Source organism: Mixophyes fleayi, chromosome 6 (genome assembly GCF_038048845.1).
Source record: "Mixophyes fleayi isolate aMixFle1 chromosome 6, aMixFle1.hap1, whole genome shotgun sequence".
NCBI classification, from domain to species: domain Eukaryota; kingdom Metazoa; phylum Chordata; class Amphibia; order Anura; family Limnodynastidae; genus Mixophyes; species Mixophyes fleayi.
In genome coordinates this window covers 142,038,453-142,063,287 of record NC_134407.1, presented here as the reverse complement: position 1 = coordinate 142,063,287, position 24,835 = coordinate 142,038,453, and the positions used below count along the sequence as shown (strand labels likewise).

At 43.4% G+C, this 24,835-nt stretch overlaps 1 protein-coding gene across 2 annotated transcripts; it reads right to left on the bottom strand.

Annotated features, from left to right (window-relative positions):
* Positions 1–145: 145 nt before the first annotated feature.
* Positions 146–24,591, bottom strand: SLC2A4RG (SLC2A4 regulator). 2 transcript variants are annotated; one of them, XM_075176629.1, is made up of 9 exons: positions 24,351–24,591; positions 18,063–18,247; positions 17,016–17,089; positions 4,254–4,459; positions 4,061–4,161; positions 3,697–3,949; positions 2,620–2,703; positions 785–867; positions 146–575 (listed from the first exon to the last, which is right to left on the bottom strand). In XM_075176629.1, the coding sequence occupies exons 1-9, from the start codon at positions 24,576–24,578 to the stop codon at positions 464–466; spliced, it is 1,326 nt and encodes a 441-aa protein (XP_075032730.1). In that variant the 5' UTR covers positions 24,579–24,591; the 3' UTR covers positions 146–463. The 2 variants fall into 2 exon arrangements, with proteins under 2 accessions (XP_075032730.1, XP_075032731.1); XM_075176630.1 differs by having other exon boundaries at positions 557–649.
* Between the last annotated feature and the right edge of the window lie 244 nt (positions 24,592–24,835).

The following is a 24,835-nucleotide window of genomic DNA, read 5'->3' as shown; positions in this document are numbered from 1 at the left end:
TGCTGCTCCTGAATATCCCCCCCCCCCCCCCCCCATGTCCATAGAGCCTCCACAAAGTGCAAAGCAAAGTGCAGCAAAACCAACCGACAAAATGGGAAAAAAAAATAAAAAAATTGTAAAACACACATCACCCCCCACCCATAAAACCCCGCACCTTCCATCTCCCCAGACACGTCTCGCGATATAAAAAAATAAATGTGTCTTCTCTCCCTCAAACAGTCCACAATAATCTCAGGAATTGGTGGAGTGCTACCCGAGAACAAAACTCTCATGGTCAACCAGGGTCCAGCCCACAAGGGGCAGCTCCAGACCATAGGAAAAAGAAATAAAATCCATTTATAAAAATATCAGGTGTATAACAACGGTCCTAAATTCCACAAAAAAAGTTTGGAATAAAACTGAGTCTAAAGAGAAAGCTCAGTTGTGCCCCTTAGGGGCAGTTGAGGTTTAGCGGCTGCACCAGTCAGTCTATGAATCTCTGACAAGCCTTCTTCCAGCGACAGGCGGTGCACCACAAGTCTTTCCGTTCCATTCCATACACCTTGCGGCATTTCTTGGCTTCCCCACGGGGCTTCCTGGGGAGGAAGAAGAAGAAGGAGTGGCCTGGATCAGTGGCTGACTTCATATTTTCTTTAGGCTTTATGACACTCTGTGTAACAGATCATGAGTCACTAACCAGCAGCACCACCCACATGACAGGTCACATCTCACCACTAAATAACGATTCCCATCCACACTGTGACGCACATTACAAAGAGACAGGACGGAGAGGTGCGATGCTCACCGAGTCCCGGGCACTTGTTTTGGATTTGAAGCAGCAGTCAGGATCTGCGGCCTTTTCTCATTGATATCGAAAGTGGGGCGGACCTAGGGAAAGTCACATAAAGTAAAAAAATATATAGTGTTAAGTTAACAGGACACCATAAATAGTTAGCGAGGCTGAAATAAACACAAAACAGTCACTGCCTCTAAACTTTAACTTATTATGCTCATCTCATTACCCTTATATGTAAAGTGTATAATGTATTCTCTTCTCCAAGTACAATGCTGTAACCCTCACCAGTCTAATAATCTTACATTTGATTGGTGTATGTGGAAATCCATCGCAACCAATCAGCCACGACATTAAAACTGAAAAGTGAAGTGAATAACATTGATTATCTTGTTACAATGGCACATGTCAATAGGTGGATTAGGCAGTAAGTGAACAGTCAGTTGTTGAAGTTGATGTGTTTGAAGCAGGAAAAATGGGCAAGCAAAAAGATCTGAGCGACTTTGACAAGGGCCGAATTGTGATGACTAGATCAGAGCAAAAAGGCGGGTCTTATGGGGTGTTCCTGGTTTGCAGTTGTTAGTACCTACCATAAATGGTCCAAGGAAGGACAACCGGTGAACCAGAGACTTTGTCATGGGCGCCCAAGGCTCATTGCGGGTGGGAAGGGAAGGCTAACTCATCTGGTCCAATTCCAAAGAGCTACTGTAGCACAAATTGCTGAAAAGTTTAACACTGGCTATGATAGAAAGGCATCCTTTTTTTGTTTTTTTTTTAAATAAAAGTTTATTGAATTTTGCAAAAATAAAAACATATGGAAAACAAGGGAAGGTATATAGAGTCAAATTGTAAACAAGAGCATTTATGATTAAAACAATAGGTAAACTGCAATATAATTATGCAGCTGAACAGGAAACATTAACAAAAGAAAGAGGCCAAAGATAACTTCTATCAAAAGGGAAGGGGGAAAGGAGTAGATTAAAGAAAGAGGGAGAGGGGAGAAATCACTGTTCAAAAAAGTAAAAAAAAGTGTAAGACAAAGAGGAGACCTCAGACCATAGATGAAGAGGTCCCATAGTACTCAGTCCATGGACTCCAAGCACAGGAAATTCAATATGATAAACTTACTATATGCAGTCAATGAATGAAATTGAAGGTGGTTCCGGACTGTTCCAGGGAAAAGCAATTTGACATTTTGTTTCTCTAAGAATATAAATAATAAGCTGCTGGGCATGAATTCCATCTTTTTACATTGTGTGGACAGCCAGGTGTGTGCGCACCTAGTTTACCTGGGGAAGAGAGCAGGTGGAGGAAGTGTGGTGCTCTGGACAATGCTGGGAAACCATGAGTCCCGGCATTCATGTGAATGTTACTTTAGGTAGGTGGTACATGTCAAACATTGTTGCAGACCGAGTAAACCCCTTCGATGGCAACAATATTCCATGATGGCAGTGGCCTCTTTCAGCAGGATAATGCACTTTGCCATACTGCAAAAATTGTTTATGAACGGTTTGGGGAACATGACAAAAAGTTCACAGCATTGACTTGGCCTCCAAATTCCCCAGATCTCAATCCGATCGAGCATCTGTGTGATGTGCTGGAAAAACAAGTCCGAGCCATGGGGGCACCACCTCGCAAATTACAGGATTTAAGTGATCTGCTGCCATCGTCTTGGTGCCAGATACCAATAGAACACCGTCAGAGGTCTTGTGGAGTCCATGCTTCAACAGGTCAGAGCCGTTTTGGCCTACACAATATTAGGCTTGTGGTTTTATTGTTGTGGCTGATCGGTGTGTATGCTGCATAGCACTATTTTATGAAATAAGCCCTGGCACAATGGTACTTACTGGAGGTGCCTTGATGAGCAGTGGTGGACACTGCCAGGAAAAGCTGACCTTAGAGGTGACGGATACACTGATGGGAGAGGGAGCCTGTGGGCATGACGACAGGAGAACACAACTCAAAAATATCCAAGTATACAATCTAATATTTTATGACCATTTTTGTGTCATATTTCAAGAGGATTTTCATGTTTAGCTGGCATTTCATCACTGGGCTGTGTCAGTTTTCTATGGAGAATTGATCTAAAACAGGCCTGTCCAACCTGCGGCCCTCCAGGTGTTGTTCAACTACAAGCCCCAGCATGCTTTGCCAGTAGACAACCTGTTAATAGTTGGAAGGGCATGCTGGGACTTGTAGTCTCACAAACATCTGGAGGGCCGCAGGTTGGACAGGCCTGATCTAAAATCTAGACTGGGTTTCATCAACTTATGGCTCTCCTTTTGTTGTAAAACTACATATATCAGCATGATCCTGCCTGCCTTTGGCAGAGCTACAAATTGGCTTCAATCCAAGACACATTTGTAATTTCCATTTGCAGTTAGCTTTAGAAAGTGGCTTACTCTTACAAGCTCCCATTGTCTTACAATAAATCTTAAAAAAAAAAAGTGTGACTGGACATGTCCTTTATTTTTAAAAGTAGTCCCCCAGCTGGGGACCAACTGGAAATATTTGCCCCTTCCAACACTATACCAAATTGTCTCCCTGCATAAAGAACCTGGGAGGTTTGCAAAACAAACAGTTCTGTGTTAATTTCTAATACAAGCACTAGCATAATGTGTTAGAAACTAACAGCACTGTGTGTACCATTTCTTCAACCTGTTGTTGATGCATTCCAGAATTGATCTGGCCACTTTGACAGGATCAGTGTCTACTTTGGCCACACATGTATCTCCAGCTCTGCCAGTGCTTTGGCTAAGCAGCAGGATTGGTCAATGGGCAGCTGCACATGGACAATTCCAAATGTTACACATAAACCCACACAATGTTTGGGGTATGCTGTGTGCGATCAATCTGCTGGTTTAACCAAACATTCAAAAGATAATGGGAAAAGTTCAATGGGTTACACACAAACATGTACTCACTTGATAGGCATGGTCGGTGTGCACATGGCACAGTGTGCTGGGAGCGGATAGACTGAGGGGAGATACGAGAGGCAACTCTGTGTTATTGGCTGCTCCTAAGGACCCTGCACAGATGAAGGATGGGGGGACAGTGGTGGTGGGTGAGGTGGGCGTCAGGCTAGATAGTCCATCAGTCAATGTGTCCACATTAGCATCCATCTCTGTATAGTAGAAGTCTTCTTCTCCATCGTTGTGCTCCTGTTCTGTACTGGGTCTGCACACAACAAGAAAAGTGCTGTACATCTACACTATAAATGAAGAAGCAGCAAGATGCAGTCCACTCAGGACAGCAATGTTTCCCCTTGACCACAACTGTCATACCCACCCTAAATGTGATGTCCGGATGTGCTTTTGAATGGCAGCGGACGTGCTAAGAACTTTTGCACAATTCTTCCACAGACAGCGAAACATTAGTCTCCCAGAGTTCTGTACAAAGACAAGGTGGAGTTCAAGAACGGTCCAAGTTGCTTTGGACCAAGAAAAGTCAATGGGGTGAAAAAAAAAAAAAATATCCTCACCTTCCTTTTCCGTGGTACAGGTTCACCAAACAGGAAGTGGGTGGTGTCAGAATCTTCAAGGCCAGCATCAGAGTGGGCTGACAATGTTGCAGCCTGCAGTGGAGGAGACGGCGTGGAGGGGATATAATTATATAAGTCACAGCTGTTACAACTGCTGGCTTTTGATGAAATGACCACACTCTCAGGACATGCCTCACTGTTACTTCCTGCAAATACATCAAGGTAGAAAAGACCAAACAAGATGATATACTTTGCCATTCAGTCATGCAAAAAAATGAGTCTAAGTGGACCCATCAACTGTGAGCTATTAATTATTCCACTTGTACTGCTAAGAGAAACAATGTATGCACGGGTGGGATTGCTCCGGGTGGTGGTCAAGCCAATATGGCTCCACCTCATTTACTATTGTTTTACTAATGGATAAGTTATACATTATTATTTGTGCTTATTATGGTTACTGTTGTTATTTCATTACTCAGAAGCTCTTTTAAAAGAAGGCAGTCAACAAAACACAGTTTGTGATGCAAGATTAAAAATAAAAGTCACCTAAAAACATAATTGAGGCACCAATGCTGTAGGCTGAAACAATGTTAATGAAAATGTATCCTATCCACTAGGAACCCATGACATCACCTCAAAGACAGCCTATCACTTCACTGGGAACCAGTGACATCATTGCAAAGACAGACACTCCACTAGGAGCAGGTGACAACACTGAGAAAGCAGCCTATTCCTTCACTTATGAATCACTGATAAGGCAACCCATCACTGTGCCTCAGTGATGTCACAACGTCTAAGTGAACCAAATGTAATACATATAAATCCCCCAAATCTGTAATTTACTCAGAACTACATCAATTATTTCCACAGTTTCAACAATGGGGAACATTTTAGACAAGTAAAGGAGATGGGCGAGACAGCGCTTCCTAATCGGTACTAGTGCAGCCACGGGATGGAACCTATACGGTGATGGAGGGGAGTCCCCATCCTCAGAATCTTTTCTGTGCTTTGAGACCTGCAGGGTTAATCGGAAGCACCACTTGCAGTATATCTCCTATATCACTACAAGATATTATTGTCATTATATTGTGATTTTCACATTTGTTCTGGCCAGAACTTGTTTGTTTATGTTTGTCTTACATTATCTGAATTAAATATCACCTATTATCCTGTGTCACATTTGCACATATATACATTGCATGCGCCCAGGAATCCAATCTATTAGCTTTGCAATAGGGAACATTTTGTAATGTTATTTATCTGTTTAACTTTGTATTTATCATGTTAGATATTACAATTACTTATTTTGTTGACAATTATCCCAATAATGTTTGTGGCTATATGACTACAACAAATAAAATAATTAATAAATGAAAGCTTGCTGTTTACAAGCTGCTACAAATTACTGCATGTCAACTAGAAAAACAGTGTATAATTACTGTTCGTTCGTTTTTCTCAAAATACTCCATGACAGTCACTACAATGGGTAAATTCCCTTCTAATTTTGATAGATTAAGTAAAAATGCCCCTGAACAGTATATAAGGCAGTTTCCCCTCTTCCTCTGAGTGACTTACCAAGTTTTATCTGAAAAAGCATAAATAAAACATGAGTGGGTAACTGGGCTGCCATGGAGTATTTAGAGGCAAATTAATTAACGGTAACTATAATTCACTATTTTTCCTCTTTAATCCTCCATGGCATCCATGACAATGGGATGTACTCAAGCAATATAGTAGTTAGGACTACAATACAATATACGGTCAGTCACATATGCTGCATAATCAAGAATTCAGTGCATGTTTGGAGAAAAGGTCTCCCAACTGAGTCAATAGAAGATAAGACATCCAGATAAGGACTAGCGAAGGTATGGGATGCACATCCATCCAGCTGGTTTGCAAAGCTCTATCATTGAAGCAAGAGCCCTTATTTCTCTAGATGTTACTACCACTCGTGTTGAGTGGACACTTGGAATCTCTGGCACCTTACGCGCATTCCTCTTGTATACTTGTATAATCACATTTCTGATCCACCTAGAAATGGTAGGGGCTCAAAAAGTACCACTCGATCTGCATAGATATTCAGAAAAGGTTCTTTGCACCACAGTGCTTGTAATTCTTCAACATTACAGGTAGAAGTAACCACCACTAGGAACACCACCTTTAGTGTCATCCATCTCAGAGAAACCTCTTGTAGTTGTTCAAAAGGATAAGACATCAGTTTCACAGACATCAAGTATCACAGACATCAAGTCCTTTTGTGGCTCCATGGGACCTCAATTTAGTGCTTAATAGAGGGACGGACCTTCTTCACTGCTTGGAAAACAATAATCAACACTCCACGACACGCAGTGCTGATACATGTCCCTCAAACATAGATAAGGCAAGACCTTTGCTGCATGTCCTACACCATGTGATACATTTCTTCATAATAGATTAGATTTAAGAGTTCTTTCTTGCTTGTAAAAGTGCGTTAACACAGAGACTCCCTTCTCTGAGCAGCTCCCACTCAATCTCCATGCCATCAAAGCCAGTCGCTCCAGATTTGGATGAAGAATTGGGCCTTGATGCAAGAAGTTTGGCGAAAGAGGTAGAGGCCATTGTTCTTAGTGTAGCATCTTCTAGGCTGTTGGAAAACATGGACAATGTGGCCAAAACAAAAGGATTGCTATCACTTCTATTTATATTTTATTTTTTTTGCGAGTGAGGAGACGGAGGGAAGACATACCCCAAATGCATCATCCATAGAACGGTCAGAGCTTCTATTTCCACTGTCCTTTGTGTTGAGAGAAGAATTTGGATTACCTTGGTATTCTTGTTTATTGTCATGATGTCCACTTGAGGAAGACCAAACTTTTATATTATTAGCTGAAACATTTCCTGATGCAGAGCCCACTACCCCAGATTAACTTGACTGTGACCAAGTTAATCGGCTATTAGGTTTGCCTTCTACATGCAATGCTGAGAGTTACTTCAGACTTCTGTCAGCCCATGAAATGAGTTTTGATACTTGTGCTTCTGGTACTTCTTCCGATTTATGAAGGCCACAACTCTCTCATTGTCTGAGAAAATACTGAGGTATTTCCATTTTAGTTGAATAGCCTTCCACATTGCTCCCATATCAAATACATTTCCGTGAATTTTTTTCACGTTTTGTGACCATGTCCATTGTGCTAATTTTTCCAGAAGATGGGCCCACCCAGCATGCTATACTGGAGTCCACATTGAATATTGACCACTCAGGCTCCAAAAAAAAAAAAAAAAAAAAAAAAAAAAAAAAAAAGATACTCCTCTTGTCTTTAATTTTGGACTTTGAAACCAGTTGAGAGACTTTTTGGTGGTGAAAGTGTGATGGCATGATTCAGAGAAATCTGTTTGTGATCCCACTCAGGAGTTCCAGATGAAGACACCATGTGTGTCACCATGCCCATGTGATGATTCCTATCCAAATAGGGCCATATAATAACTTCACACTTTCTTAATTACTCCAAAGTAACTAAACACTTTTACCAAAGTTGTCAGGGATGTAGTCAGGCCAAAAGGATAGACCTGTGACCCAGAACGTAAGGAATTTCCTTTGGTGTACTGGAACAGAGATATGAAAATAGGTATCCTGAAGGGCTATGGATGTAAAAAAATAAATAAAAGAAAAAATCCCTTTTGCGAATCTCCAAGAGGAAAGTATTCGGATTTAATCTGAAAGTGGCTGGTATGGACATACCAGTTGAATCTCTCCAAATCCAGAACAGTGCAAAAGGCTCTTGACAACTTCTTAACAAGGAAAATTCTGGTATAAATTCCTGTACACTCAACCTGCAAGACCAAGAGAAATTGCCTGAGCACTTCTTAAAGTGTAAAGACTGCTATATGTAAGGCTGCTGAGGCTGTTAGGGTCTTGGATTGGACAAAGAAGTTTCCCCTGGCATACTAATGGAACTATCTTGTATCCATTTCTTACAATATCCCAAACCAGTGATAGAGTTGGCCCATACTTGAGCAGATTGTTTGATTCTACCTTCTACAGTGTTATTGGGGACTGATCCTGGCAATTGTCACTGCCAAGATCTCCAACATTGAAGTGTTGACGAGGAAGAATGGAAGTATTTTGACCTTTGATCCCGTGCCAAGCAGTTAGATTTACCCCCAGATGTATAATGGACAATAATTTGTCACTGAAGAGTAGGGACCCTTCAAATGGAATATTGGCTAGGCTATTTTTGACCGAGTAACCTGAGGGCTCATCTAGCCACCGCTGATGATGCCATTGACCTTGCTGAAAAGGCAATGGTGTCCAAAGATACTTTATAAAAAATTCTATGCCTCTCTTCATAACCGTAATACTTTACCATGTTTTGCCTGCTGACTCTCTCATGGACATCTGAATAAAAGGTCTCTTCCCATAGTCTGAGCACTATAGCCACTGAGGACATGACCATGCCGGACTTCAATGTGAAATAGGAAGCTTTCTAAAAAAGCTCATCTTTCTATCTGTAGGGACAGTGGCCGGGTCCCCCTCACCTCCCACATGGTCAAGATGGCTGCCACAGCATCAAATGGGTTAATACCTGATGCATGGTTAAACCCCAGCACTGGCACAAGTGGATTTAAAAATGTATTTAGGGTAATTTTTATTAATTTAAATGTATATATTCAATGTATGGGTGCTGCGGCCCAGTTAGTAACCGGCTCATAGCGACGATAGGGTTATTACATTATGTAAATATATTTTATTATTGTTCATGTATCGATTTATGAGTAGTATGTCATTTAAGGGCAACTTGGTTCTGTAACTTTTCTGAAGGACAGAAATTCCATGCTAATTAAGCTTTTAATGTAAGTAACCAACACATCTTTTAAGCCTGAATTCACAGCAGAGGGACATTATCCTTTTATTCTGTGTGTCCTGTTAGAGAGACAGGGGAACTATCTGAATAATGGAACAGCAAGTAATTTGGGAAATCACAAATTGATGTAAATTTTGTTAAGTTTAAATTATGTTAAATACAAAGTTTAGAGCACATACTGCATCCCGATGCTAAATATTGAATATTGATCTCATACTTTGTGGTGCCATGTATGGGCAGGGAGCAGGATAACCGCCTACAAACACATGTGTCAGAAAATATATAAAAGTTGTAATTTGTATTTCAAATGATACATACCAGTTGTACTTCTGGATGATCACTAGTACATCAAAATAGTGTGGAACAGTTAAAGTAATATAGTAATAAATCATCACTACTTCAAGATTCTGCCTGATGCCTATTCCCTGCTGTATCCTATGACCAACAGATAAGAGCTTACACTCCAATCTGTTCCCCAGCTGTCCTGCGTTGAGCCCAGCGTGTCTTTGTCAATGCTCTACCCAGCAGCTCTGATTCATAACAAACAAGTCAGAGGGTACCATAGAGCCCACAGCAATGTGGCTTTGCAGGCTTTATACCAATTACCCAGAAGTAAACGGTTCCAGGCACCTGTAAAGGAGCCTGGTGGCAGCACTATCCTCCTGCACCTATTGTGCAGTTGGCATTCAGTCAGTGAGTGGTTAGGGGCAGGTGACACCAGTAGAAGTGGTCAGTAACAATTGGTTACCGACAGGGAGAAAGAAACCCAGATAAACTGTGTAAGGTCCCTCACCCAACGATCACTGCTAAAGACCGGATAGAATAGTACGCCCATTCAGTCACAAAGGGCCCCCTTAGAGGGCCCCAATTTTCAAAAGAGATCATAGTTCTTGCCGACATACTGGTTATAGGTGCAGTCACTTTTGGAACCAAGCTCCATTTCTGTGCCTCTTCATCACTGAATGGAAGAGTACGGTATGTTCTGATCTCTGAGTTAGATTGAAACATATATCAATAGGTTCCTTCACAACTATATGTACAGGAAAAACCCTTTTTTATTATAGTCTTCAAAGAGATTTCTGAGCTGCAGTGGAAGTTGTTCCCTCATTCAACTCGATAAGACTTGAGCAAAAGTTCCACCTTATCCATATTAAACATCCTATGTGTCACTTTAATCTTCCAAGATTCATTGCTATAGCAGTCATTTAAATTCCCTGAACAATCCCACTTTGATCGTACCCATCTTCAAAATACATAGTTGTCATAAATCTTGTTCTTTCTGCTTTACATAGCACACAGATCATCCTTGGTTACAAAAAATGCCTTCATCCAGGCTACAAGAGTCTTCCCTTAGCTTGAGAACAACATATTGCAGAAAACACCCCCTTCAGATTCAGCTATTAAAAGGTTTATCACAGGCTCCACAAACTTTATTTTGTTGTACTTTGCTGTTCTTCATCTCTTTCACAAGCTCTACAAAAGTACTGAAAGGACTGGATATTACTAACCACTAACTACAATATATTAATACAGGAATAATAAAGCACTCCAGACTCAGAGGCTTACCTACATCAGGTACCCTTCCGCTGTTTGAAGCACGTTGGAGCATGCGTCCAACCTCAGATGTCTGGGTGCTATACCACCAGTGAAGGTAGCAGACTCCTATTCACAGGAACAGGGAATGTTAAGAGCAGTACCAAGCCCTATGCTTGCCTGGTCCTCCATTTTGGCACCCTTTGACTTATGACACGATGCAGGGATAGCACAGATATAAGTGAATGTGGCGGAAGATTCAAATTACACACCAGATCTGCTCCCAAAGGTAGCTAATTGGTGTTCTATGGATAGCCAGTCCAGTCTTCGGCTTACACTACGGATGGTGCATTGCCAGGACCACAAAGTAGGTAAGCCCCTGCACTACTGAAAAAGAACAAACACTACCTGACCTATCTAAAGACAGTAAAAGCCGTATGGCAAGAGCAGGAGTAGCCTTATATACTGTCCAGGGATGTTTTTACTTGTGTATCTGTCTCCACCTAAACTGGAAGTGAATAAAGGTTTTCTACTTTAGTGACTGCTCCTTTAATCAGCAGTTAGCTTTTATTTAAAGTAACTGAGAGACAACCAAACGCATGAGCCTCCAAAGTTCTAATATAGAAAGTCTCCTTTGAACTGGCACCAACTTAAGAACTTTAGGGTACAACACAGTTTATCAGTTCAGCTGTAGCTCTGTCAAGCCATTATCTTGCCTCTATTCATGTCTCTTCTCAGGGACAGAACTTAATACATTTAAGTGAAATGGTAAAAGGAAATGATATTTGTGGCTCTAGACCACAACAATACCGAGGCTTCAAAAATGTTACGTTTTTTCCCTGTAAGGCTCCAGTCTCAATTTTGTATAGATATGCTCTGTGCCTCAATGATAATACAAATACTTGGTTAATTCAAATATGCTGCATGAGGTTAGGCTGTGTTAGCTAGTAAGGATTTCTTCTAAGTGAGGATAACTTCTAAGTGTATTAAAATTTAGATAACATAGTAAGAGTTACACAAGAGTTGAACAAGAGGAGAACAAAAGGAGAATATTCTATCTGGAAACACTGCTACATGAGGAAAACATTCAACAATCCTCTGTGAGCTCTGAAATCCTCCACCACCGGCACTGAGCATTGCCTGCACACCCTGTTGATCTGTTTCTCAACTTTAATTCTTGCATCTGCTGTTTGATTATGAATGTTGGTTTCACTTATGCTGTTGCTTGTATTCCCACCTTCAAAACACACTTGTTGCTCCACTTACCCAGATTCTCTAAGTGGCGCCCCTGCTCCCCCTTGCAAACTGTTCATACACAGCTACCTCAGTGCACCTTCCACTGTGGCTAATGTTTTACAATCTCTCTCCAATCCTGCCCTATGTCCCTGACTTACTGTTTCTTACTCACTTATCTCTACTGTCCTAACTACTTCCCTTTCCCTTGCTGGTCCTTTTACATATTTTCTTCCTCTTCACTCTCCTACTACGTCTAGTCTTTCACTTTACTCACTTGTCCTGTTCTCTTTCCTCACCTCACTTGTAACCTGTCACAGTCCCTACCTTCTGCCATACTCATTTGTCTTTTCCACGCAATATTGCTCCCCTATTTTATGACTCTGCAAGGTCTCAATTACTACATCTCCTGTACCTTATTCAGCACTTCCACCCACCCATTCCCCTTCATGGCTCCCCCACATCACTACTCCATACTACAGACCCAAGCCTATTCCCCTCCACCAAATATCGCCTGTCTCCGCCGAACATCCAATCCCGCCAACCTTATTCCCATCACTCCTCTTACTCGCCTTCCCTGTCCTGTGCACTCTGGAATGCAAGATCTGTGTGCAACAAACGCACTCCCATTCATGACCTCTTCCTCTCTCATTCCTTTGGTCTCCTGGCCCTTACAGAAACGTGGAATTCCCCCTCTGATACAGCTTTCCCCGCTGCACTCTCCCACGGGGGATCTCTCCTTCAACCACAGTCCCCGTTCTGGGGACCACCAAGGAGGTGGTGTAGGTGTCCTACTGTCTCCTGGCTACACCTTCAGTGTTTTTCCTCCTGAACCCTCCCTGTCCTTCTCCTTCCATTTCTTCCCTATCATGTCCAAACGCTGCTATGTCTCTTTACAACACCACACTCTGTTGTCCTTGATACTGCAGCCCCTGCCACCACCCTTTGTCCCCGTCAATCTAAACGCCAACCCTGGCACTCCCCTCTTACTTGTCTCCTCCAAAAGTGCTTCAGCTCCTCTGAACGCCAATGGAGAAAATCCGGCTCCATTGCTGACTTCCCCCACTATAAATTCATCCTTTCCTCCTACTATTCTGCCCTCTCTCTTGCCAAACAAATCTATTTCACATGCCTGATCTCCTCCCTGTCCAATAAACCCAGACGCCTCTTTGCTACCATTAATTCTCTACTGTATCGTCCCCCACCTCCTCCCCCCTCAATCACCGCTCTTGACTTTGCCACCTACTTCAAGACAAAATTGACTCTATACAGAATGATATCTTCGTTAGACTTGCCTCCCTTCACCTGTCCTCTCGATCACTCACTCTGCCATCCTTGACTCCTACCCACCTGTTACTGTGATCCTCTCTTCTCCTCTTCTACAACCTGTCCTCTCGATCCTGTCTCCTCCAAGTTCCTCCGCTCCCTCTCTTCCAATGCCTGTTGTCACCTTGCTCACCTCTAACCTCTCTCCCCCCACTGCTATCTTCCCCTCGGCCTTCAAGCATGCTCTCTCATCTCTCCTATTCTCAAGAAACCTTCCCTTGACCCATTCTCTCTCTCCAAATATCGCCCCATAACTCTGAGAATTTTAGAAGCAAAGGAAAGCAAACGACTTGTCTTCAATCGTCTGACCCACTTTCTCTCTTCCCACTCCAGTCTGGCTTCCGTCCCCTTCACTCAACTGAAACTGCCCTTACTAAAGTAACAAATGACTTGCTCTCAGCTAAGTCCAATGTTCACTTCTCGTACTCCTCGATCTCTCTCTGCTGCTTTTGACACCGTCGATTATTCTCTTCTCACCACCCTTCACTCCATAGGTCTTTGTGAAACAGCGCTCTCCTGGTTTGCCTCCTACCTCTCTGGCCGCTCTTTTAGAGGTCACAGCGCTTCCTGAACTCAACATCTCCAAATCTGAGCTCATCATCTTTCCTCCTGCCAATGTTGCTATCCCTCCCACCATCTCTCTCTTAGTTGACAACATAATTCTTTCTCCTGTCACCCAAGCCCGCTGCCTTGGAGTCACCCTTGATTCAGCCCTCAGCTTTACCCCTCATATTCAGTCCCTCACCAAATCCTGCCACTTCTGCCTCCGTAACACTATGAAAATCCGTCCCTTCCTCTCTCAGAAAGCAACCAAAATCCTGGTCCATTCACTAATCATTTATCGTCTCCACTATTGCAACCTCCTTCTCACTGGTCTTCCTCACTCTCGCACTTCTGACCTTCAACCCATACAGAATGCTACGGCTAGGTTCATCTTCCTCTCCCACTTCTCCTCTGCGTAAATCCCTTCACTGGCTCCCTATTCATTTCAGAATTCAGTCAAGCTCCTTACCCTCACTTACAAAGCCCTTACCAGCACTTCTTCCCCTTACATCTGACCTTGTCTCGAGGTACATACCTACCCGGCCACTCCACTCCGCCTCTGACCTCCGCCTCAATTCACCCCTCATTACCTCCTCCCATGCTCGCCTCCAAGACTTCTGCTGTGCTGCCCCTAATCTCTGGAGCTCCCTACCCCGTCTGACTCGACTTTCCCCCTACCTTCAGTCCTTCAAACGCTCACTCAAAACTCACCTTTTCAAGCTTGCCTATCCTATCACCGCTTAACCATTATATCCATCACCTCTTCTGTCATCTAAGTTTTTTCTCCCAGTTGGTCCTACTGTCTCACCACCCATCCCTTTAGAATGTAAGCCCTCGCGGGCAGGGTCCTCTCTACCTATTGTCCCATGTCTCCTGTCCCTCGTACGTCCCGTCTTTTGTTGCACTCTGAGTAAGTCCCCATAGCATTACTCACACTCGTTTGAGCCGCTGACATATATTACCTCATCTATTGGTTACTTGCTTCTGTATCTGGCACTATGGAATCTGTGGCGCTTTATAAATTAGGCATAATGATAATAATAATAATAATAATAATAATAATAATAATAATAATAATAGAGATGCAAACCAATTTTTACCCATTTGTTGTCGAAGTGCAATGTTTTGCACAGTTTCTTATGCATTATTATGATTTGTAAGGCGCCACAGTGCCAGAAAGAAGGGAAAAAAAGGACAGTCAAAACAAAGAGACACAAGTTGGCAAAATAAAAGACCTAAAAACAAAGGCTGGGTCGAGAGATAGTTTCTATTTCAAATTTCCTATATTTAGGTAACAAGGGGATATTAAATGTCAATTATCTTTAATTAAAAACTTTTATATTGATATTATACACCAATCAGCCACAAAATTAAAACCACTGACAAGTGAAGTGAATAACATTGATTATTACAATTGCACCAGTCAAGGAGTGGGATATATAAAAGGCAAGCGTAAGGGACCAAGCGGCACTGACAACGGCAAATTTTGATGGCTAGACAACTAGGTCAGAGCATCTCCAAAATGGCAGGTCTTATGGGGTGTTCCCAGTATGCACTGGCAAGTACCTACCAAAGTGGTGCAACACAGGACAACAAGTGAACTGGCAAAGGGACATGGGTGCTCAAGGCTCAATGATGAGCATCAGAAGCTAAGTCTAGCTAATCTAATTCAATCCCACAGAAGTGCTACTATAGCACAAAATGCTGAAAAAGTTAACGCTGGCTATGATAGAAAGGTGTCAGAAATCAGTGTCGCAGCTTGCTGTGCAGTCACAGACCGGTCAGATTGCCCATGCAGACCCGTGTCCACTGCCAAAAACACCTACAAAAAGCACCAGAACTGAACCATGGAGCAATGGAAGAAGGTAGCCTGCTCTCTTCTACTTCATGTGGACGGCCGGGAGCGTCGTTTACCTGGGGAAGACCCCAGGATGCACTATGGGACGAAAGCAAGGTTTCCCCAACAGAACATTGCCTAGAATATTCATGCGGATGTTACTTTGACACCTGCCACCTACCTAAACATTGTTGCAGACCAAGTACACCCCTTCATAGCAACGCTATTCCCTGATAGCAGTGACCTCTTTCAGCAGGATAATATGCACCCTGCCACACTGCAAAAATTGTTCAGGAATGGTTTCAGGAACATGACAGAGTTGTAGGTGTCGACTTGATCTCCAAATTCCAAAGACCTCAAACAGTTTCAGCATCTGTGTGATGTGTTAGAAAAACAAGTCCATGCAATGGAGGCCCCACCTCACAACTTACAGGACTTCAAAGAACTGCTGCCAACATCTTGGTGCCAGATAGCACAGGACACCTTAAGAGCTTTTGTGGAGTCCATGCCTCTATGGATCAGAGCTGTTTTGGGGCAGGAGGGGGACCTACATAATATCAGACAGGTGGATTTAATGTTGTGGCTGATCAGTGTATACTCCAGTGGATACTCTATTTCATATTTGAAATTGTATTTTGGGTTTAGAGGTATTTTAACAGCAGCAGAGTATTTAATCCAAGTCATGTGAGGCCCACAGCTGAATCGCTTCTTTCTGGGAGACACAAGCTTTCAAATGCAACAGATTTCATAGAAACAACTTATTACAATCTAACATTGGAATTCCAGTGACTTTCCCTGGGTGTTGTGTCTCTCTCCCTCTCAACCCCCAGTCTCAACTGCAATCCCCAAAGACCTCTACATTGTTTCTAGCCAGAATGCTTATTGCTGAAAAATGGATCTCAAAAGACATTGTGGGACTCAATGCTCCTGCCAAACCCATCTTTCTTCAGTAAGATAGCATGTCGTCAACCAAGAGGAAGTGAGCTGCAGCAGTGGGAGCATGCAAAAAGTCAGGGGACCGACCAGATTACTTGACCACCAGACACCAGCTATTTAATGTTTTGGGACTGGGTTCTACTAGGATATTCAGCCTAAACTGAATTTCTTCTCTAAGACTGTGGTTGAGGCCAGTTCAATTAGCTCCGTCTTACAGATATAGGTCTATTCTGGTTGTAAATGCCTGACAAAGTTTTGAAGATTAAGCAATTGTGGCTGGAATGCTCCACTATTGTCATCCCAGTCATGTCTACCTTTACTGTGGTAAACTCTTACAATTGAATACTTTTGGGCAACCATTGGTGTTAAGAACTACACAATGTCCATTAGAGTCATGCTCTCTTTATGTCAACTGTTGATGTACTTCAATATAGAGGACATGTGTGTTAATCAAAAATCCAAGATGGTTGCTAACAGAAGGTATTCTTAGCATGTCCTTAGGCATACAAATACCTGTTGCAGCAGCAAGGACCATGGGACCAGAGGACAAACTCGTGAGAGCGGCTGCGGCTATTGCTTCATCGAGCCTGGAGAAAAGACACAGACATGTTAGATATAAATCAAGCTCCCTATAACAATATCCTACAAATAGAATGGTCTACTCTCCACCTGCACACACAAGCAAGTGTCCCCTTTAATACAACGTATAAATGGTCACCCAAAGGAAATCAGTCTACCTGTCACCTAGCATGTGAGTCAGTATCTATTTCAAACTTAAGTACACTTTGAGGCCTGTTATTGGAGATAGCCTCACAAACAGGATGACAACTGTTTGTTATATTTTTCGAGAATGCTCAAGATATCAGGATCATTTTCTGATATTACATGTGTGGCCATAGTCAAAGTGAGAATGAGGAATCTTACAAGTAACACACTGGCTTTGTACAGCACTGTTTTAAGCCAGCAGATGGAACAAATACAATCCTTCTCATTGTACACTCTCGGGAGAACCACAGTATAAAAACTAGATATTTGCTTCTTTTTTTTTCTCTTTTAAAGTGTTGTATACACTTTGTTGTAAATACAAAGCAAAGTCACATGTTCACTTTCCAATTCTTTTTGACTCTACATTTGTTGTAACCAGGGGCGGATCTAGAAAGATATTCTACCCCGGGCGATTTGGGGGGGGGGGGGGGGGGGGCGATTTAGGCACAATCAGAGCAGCCGGGCAGCACATTGTCACTGCTGAGCGGACCTGCACATAGTGTGCAGCCACCGGCAGCAAGCCCCTGCTAGGGAGGGCGATTGCCCCGATCGCCCCCCCCAATCCGCCACTGGTTGCAACATGACTAGTTTAAATGCTACTCAGTATATAAGCGTCACATAATGGCAGTTAAAGGCCTGAATCTATATTCACTATACTATGCTGTAACCATCCCACACTGCTATGAAAACTGAGCATTTGTCCTACAACCCTGTAATGCCCAGTTTACACACTTGTTATTTAATATACTGCCAAGTCTTATGCTCTAGACTAGTCTACAGTACATGGATCCTGACCTGTGTTTAGTGACAGCAGTGGAAAGCACCGGCTGAGTACAGCTTTGTACAGGTTGGGCCTGCGTTGGTGTTGCTTTTGGAGACTCCAGTGATCCATGGAGATTGTCCTGGCATTGCACGTTCTGTAGTTCCAGCATTTTGCCAAGCTGAAGTGACGTTCTAGTGTCACTGTAGAACACAGATACCTATACAGAGAGATACTCAGAAGTCATATGCAGGTGAGCGATACGTTGTGCGCCATATGCATAAAATGGTGGTAGGGAGTCTGCTGCTATGAATTTAGTATAAACACATCTGTCTATGTGTTACATAGCTAGGAGAGTGATAGTATGAGTAGTGTATCAGTACTTTCAGGTATTAGTCTTAAGGGCACAAAACAAAGGGAAAAAAAAAAGTGGAAGTAAAGGTTGGGACAGAAACATTACAATACACCAAAAAACAAAACCCCAAGCAAATCAAAATGATTTACATAGTTCAGGAAAAAAAGCGTTAAAACAAGAGGCCCATCCATAAACTCGGAGAGTACATTCTTGGCATAAAAATATGATTTACAAGCAACTGGTAAAATTAAGTGGTTTAATGTTGTAGGACAGAGACTGCACCATGCATCACTGGGGATATAGCGATAGCAACTTGCTAGGGTTATTCATTGTTGAGATAAGAGCAAGGAAGTATTATGGAGGATGAGGAGATTGTAGTATTAGTGAGTGCTACAAATTTTCTTCTTTGCCTTAACTACATGCAATTTTTAAATTAAATATCCACCAATTGATAAAATGGTTATTAAAGGTTTTGTGTTAAAAAAAGAACGCTAGTAAAAATTAGAATTAATCCCCCTTCCCCAAATGGAACTGTAGTTGCCAAGTAACCTGTAAAAAGTTGGCACTGGTACCTGTTCCTTCTTTCTTCACAACACTCTAGAGAAGTATACATGATAAAAGCACTAATACCCCGTTCGCACTGCCTCAAAACCCAGGTTATTGCCAGGGGGAGCCCCGAAGACCTAGATCGACGCTCTGTGTGATCAGGTCCAGGGGCATGAACCTTGGTCGGATGACCCGGGAATAAGACTCTGGTCTTTTGGAGGGTTATTCCCGGGTCCAAATACGGTAGTCTCCAGTCTCAACGGTGAGACCCGTGTTTTTCAACCCAGGTCTCATCGAAAGCTATTGAAAAGCCAATCAAAGCTCCTCTTGTGATGTTGCCATGTAGACCCAGGCAGACAAGTGTTCAGTGTGAACACTGGTCTACCTGGGAATTTGCTGGGGTGTCCTGCACAGTCTCCCAGTAATATCCCGAGTTCATAAACCTGGGATTTTGCCAGGGCAGCAGTGTGAAAGTGGTATAAATGCACCGTTTTGAAAACGTTCATTGGTGGCAGGCATCCAATAAATGTTCTTAAAACACTGTACGCTTCTCCCACTTAGATGTGGTGGTGGAACAAAAAAAAAAAAAAAAGTATACTGGAGTTCTTTAATTTCTCTGCTGCTTTCTGTGAAAATAAAACACTTTAAAGACAAATTTTATTTATCTGCTAAAGTATCAAGAAGGTATGAAAACATTCTGGGCTCTTGCATGCATCTCCTTTACTTATTCATTACAGCAGAATTGACAGGCATCCAGGAATATTGTTAACTTTTGTTTTTAGTAGAACCAATACTACTACAGCCACCTGAGTCTTTTCCAAAGGAGGAAAACTGCCATGGTAAGCTGCATTCTAATGTAGAAAGTGAGCCAGCCTACATCTCTAGAGGGACTTGCTAAAGACTGACAGCTGATCTCTTCACATTCTAAATGTGCCTGTGGAACTAGTGCAGGTTTGCCATCCTGATTTGCTTTACCCTGTCACCTGTGTTTGGATAATAATAAAAGATCTATGCCACAGTCCTCGATCTACATGATTAGAATGTAGCTCACAGCAGGCTTGCCCCTAGAATTTCCATCCAACAGAGGTTTAAGTGAAAATCTGCTGCATTGACCTGGGAGGAATAACTTGGCTGATAATGGAATTTGCATAAAAGGTACCAACCCATTACTACAAGAGAGGAGCGTAATACCAGTTGATAACAGAGTCATGCAAGAATAGGGGGCGGCTGGAGGGGGATAGTAACACTAGGGGATTGTTACAGGTTTCATTATTGGTGGGAGTGTTTTTTCTAGTTGACCAATGTTTGGAAGATAGTGCCAAGTAGTGGGGTGAGGATAGGGATTACTACTAGGTGACCACTGTGAAAGAGGGAGTAGCATTGAGTAACAATATGGGTGGGGATATTACCAACTCACTAAGGGGTGGGGGAAATAAAACAAAAAACAAAAAACAAAACAAAATCAGATGCATGGCAGATAGTACTAACAGGACTGCAGTGCTGGGTGTTGCTATGATGATGGGGTGTTGTAGCAAGCATCACTGTGGTCATGGGAAGTCCCAGTTGTCACCTTTGTGGATCTACAGAACTAGAGATCACTATGAGGCAGTGTACTAAAAATTGTCTGAGTAGCACTGGATGTTACTGTGTGTACGTGTGTGTGGGGGGGGGGGAAGCTGATGTCACTTCGACTGGTGAGGTGTGTCACCACATGGGGTTTAATACAGGGTCAAGGTGTCACTATGAAGAGGCGTGCCATTAGTTGGGTTACTACTTCTCAGCCTTTTGACCAACATCGGTGTAGATGACAATGTACGCAGAGGAATTAAAGGCACCCCCTGTAGGTGATGAGCCATCACCTGGTCATCTGGCCATTGGCTAGGATGCAGCTTAACCCCTGAGCCAGGGGTGCCCAGACATACACTGGTGGATGGGAGAGCCTTTGCACAGGTAAGGCACTTTGCACAGCACCTTTTTTTTTCAGCAACATCCACATCTCTTTACAGTGGCAAAAAAAATGTTTTTATACATTCCGGCTGCAAGACTGGGGCCTTCTGCCATTTTATTGATACCACCACTTATTTTGCACCATGCACTTTTTCTTTCAAAACAATTTGTTTACATTTTGATATGCAGGGTTAATTAGAATTACAGTATGTAATCACCTTAAATATGCTTGTACATTTTATTTTTGTAGAAAGGTCTATCTTTAATTAGGAAGGAGCTTTGGACATCTGCGAGTGCGTCTTGTTGAAATTCAACTCCGTAGCAATGCGTGCGGTGAATGTAGCAAAGGAGTTCTGAACATCAAAGTGGGCTCACATAGGTAAGCCTACACAGCAGAGTTCGGTTTAAGTTAAAGCCGTATACAGAGACAACCTATTCTATCATATGAAGAAGTTATCTTGGAACAGAGAGAAGGGTATAATCATTTACACACTTATACGGCTGGTTGCTGCTTCGATCTCTGTATGTGAGGAGTTGTGATCTTTGTGTAGTCAGAGTCTGGCAGATGATTTTCCTTTCATGCAGCCAAGTGATTGCTAATTAATAGACTTAAACATTCACCAATGGGCAAGTACTTATTCCTTTTTCCTCCTTGAAGAACTATAATATTTGGAATTTGTGACATACTATTTTGGAACAAAAAAAAAAAAAAACATCACATACGCTACAGCTACTCTCCACACAAATATATGTTATACTATTCTCACCTGGGGCTTGTAGTTCCATAAGATATTTGGATTTTTATTAAAGGAGTTCTGCTTCAGGTTATCTCTTAAGCTACAATTGGGATATACAGAATAATACATAATGGTCAACTCATTAACAGAGAATATTTTTGTTCTATCTGTATTGTATTCTTTGGATATCTTAGAAATGCTATTTGCACTCTGCCGCCCTCTCAATGATTTTTACTGGTTTTTCAAAGGCATATAAAGGGGTGTAATTTTTTACAGACCTGGGTGTGCTATATATTTATTAACAGTTCATAATTATTTTCTTCTGTACAATATTTGATCTGTGTCCAGAGCAGTCCAAAAAAATTGTATTATTTATTTTTGCTATACAGATTGCATCTCCCTGAGGACAGTTGCTAACAGCTCTTATTTGCAAGCACAAACAGGGATTATTATTATTTTTTTTATTCACTTTGTTTTAGGTGTGTGCGCGCGTGTCACAATTTTTGGAAGGGATTTGGGTATAGACCCTTATGGGCAACCCTCTCCCCAAGTTTCCCTTAAGGAGGAAGTTGAAGAGAGTTTTTCTAAGGAAAGCTCTGGCCTACTAAGGGGAGAATATGGTATGCCTGATTCTTTCATTGTGGGTGGCCCCGGGGCCACCTTCAGCAATCATGGGGCCCAGTACGGGCCCCCCCGTGTCCACCCTCCCCCCATGAGCAACAGCAAAACATACTTACCTGGGGCCCCGCTGGTCTCCGCTACTCTGTCTTCAGCCTGGCTGTCACCAGGTAAGTCTGTGCTGCGCTGTTGTACTGGGCCCCCTGGTGAGCCCGGGCCCGGTACAACAGTACCCCCCGTACCCCCCTAATGGCGGCCCTGGGTGGCCCCAACGATCCTTGTCTTTTGGCTCAGGAAGTCGGGGTGTCAAGGGGCCCTCCCTAGCTTCAGCAAAGGTGGATCTGAAGACCCTTGTCCCACTCTGGGGTCTTTTGGCTCCTGGGTGATGGGAAGGAATGGGGTATTTTCCCTTTAGGAAAGGGTCCAAAGTTCAAAGTGTCCAGCACAGTATCTCACTGGACTTAAATAGAAAACAATAAATATGTTCATCTCAGAATGTTTGTTAAGTGCTACACTTGGCCCTCTGGCTGGTTGCATGAGGCCTGAGGTGCTGCGTGCCCTGGCAAGTGAAGGAACAGGGGTGCTCACAGATGGGTCTATACTCTATACCACCACTGTGAACAGTTAAAAGAAAGAACACAATGCCCCTTTTAACTTCCTGCAAAACATTTTATTTCTTGGCCCTGGCCTTTCAACAGGATCACAACATTTTTTTATAACTCACTAGCCATTAGCCTTTTTTTTATTTATTGAGCACTTTGCACTATGGCACTTTATTCACGTTATGTGGTGTTTGGGCCCATACTCTTATGGATGACCCTCTCCCAGTGTTCTCCCTAGCACCTTATTCCCAGGTGCTCCACCTGGCTATTTTTAGCTGCCACTTGGCTGACTGAGCCCAAAAGAGTCATATTATGATCAAATAAACCATTGTTTCTCCTATTATAACAGGCACTATGTGAGCACTACAGCCAGCAGTGTGTGTGTTACACCCCTGACCACTAGTGTGACCAGTCCTGGCAGGAGTGGGCAATAACCTCCAACATTTTTTATTATTATTGCAAAGTATTACAACTGCCCACATTCAGCTGCTTGTTAATGCCACCCGGCTGGCAAAATTTTCTGGGGAGAACACTACTCTCCACAAGTTGTCGGAGGGGCCCTTCTTCTGCGGGAGCTGATCATAGCCGTAACTAAAGCTGTGCGACAGGGGCGACTGCCCAGGGCGCAATGCTGAAGGGGGCTGCAATTTAGCAATATTTTAGGTTCATTTGGTTACAATTGTGGGCTAGGGGGCCAGCATTTGTCTTTCTCGCCCCAGGCGCTAGAATTCTAAGTTGTGGCTCTGGAGGTGATAAAACAACTCCATGGGGAAAGCTTTGGCCTACCTCTGGGAGAATGGGGTCCAGCAAAGCCTTGTGGCAGAAGTGAGCCTTAAGACCCTTTAACCTTTAGTATGTTGTGCTTTATGCACAGCACTGAGTGATTGGAAGCTACACACCTGGAGTTCCAAAAAAATAAAAACCCAGTACAGGAGATGCACAGTGCCGGCCTTCACTGGGAGGGGTAGAAATCCCCTGTGTCACTAATAAGGAGGCAGAGTGCCACTAGAAGGCAGGTGAAGTAACAGGTGTCATTTTGAGGGGGTGAAAAATGCCAAGTGTCACTGGTAGAGTGGGTATAGTACCAGGTGTCACTAGAAAGGGGGCAGAGTATCCGGCTTCATTAGAAGGGGTGGGGCAAAACCAGGTGACACTGGAAGGGGGTGTAGTAGCTTGTGTCAATAGAAGGGGGCGTGGTTTCGGGTGTCACTGAGAGGGTGTACTGGTTTCAATAGAAAGGCGGCGAAGCAGCAATTGTCACTAGAATGGGACGGAGAACCGGGTGTCACTAGAAAGGTGGGGGGAAAGAGTGCCGGGTGTCACACTGGAAGAGGGCGGTGTAGTGCCGGGTGTCACTAGAAAGGTGGGGGTTGGGGGAAGTGTAGTGCCGGGTGTCACTAGAAGGGGGGCGGGGTGCCGGGTGCTACTGTGGAGGCGTGTGATATCGGGTGCTGACATAGGTGTTTGCGCTGCCGACTACCACTATGAGGGGGTGTGTTGCCGCCCCTCCCCCGGTACCTCAGTCCTCTTCCCGGCCTCCAAGCTGTGCAGCGGTTCCTGTATCCGGGCGGCAGGGTTTGTTGGGCAATGAAGGCGGAGTGGAACCCCGGCTTTCCCGGCCGTGCGCTCACGGGCTCCAGTACTCACTGCCGCCATCTTCCCGTGCAGAGGGAAATAGAGTAAAGCAGTGAACCGACCAACGGAGAGCGCGCACCGGGACCCCGCCCACACTGCCCCCTTCCACATAGAGCACGCCTTCTTTCGCCTCCTATTGGCTGCTGTCAGACATCAACAAGGTCACGCCCACTCTCTGCGCTCTGGCACGTGGCCAGACTCTTGGCTCCCATTGGATGCGGCTTGTTGTTGTTCATAGGCTGCGTCATGTGCCGTGGAAGGAGGCGTGCCGGGCCCTGGAGACTCCTTAACTCTTTCCTGACAGCAAGGGGGCGTGGCCCTGTCATAGCCTGTGTATTGTTTATTATATATGTCATGATGAATACTCC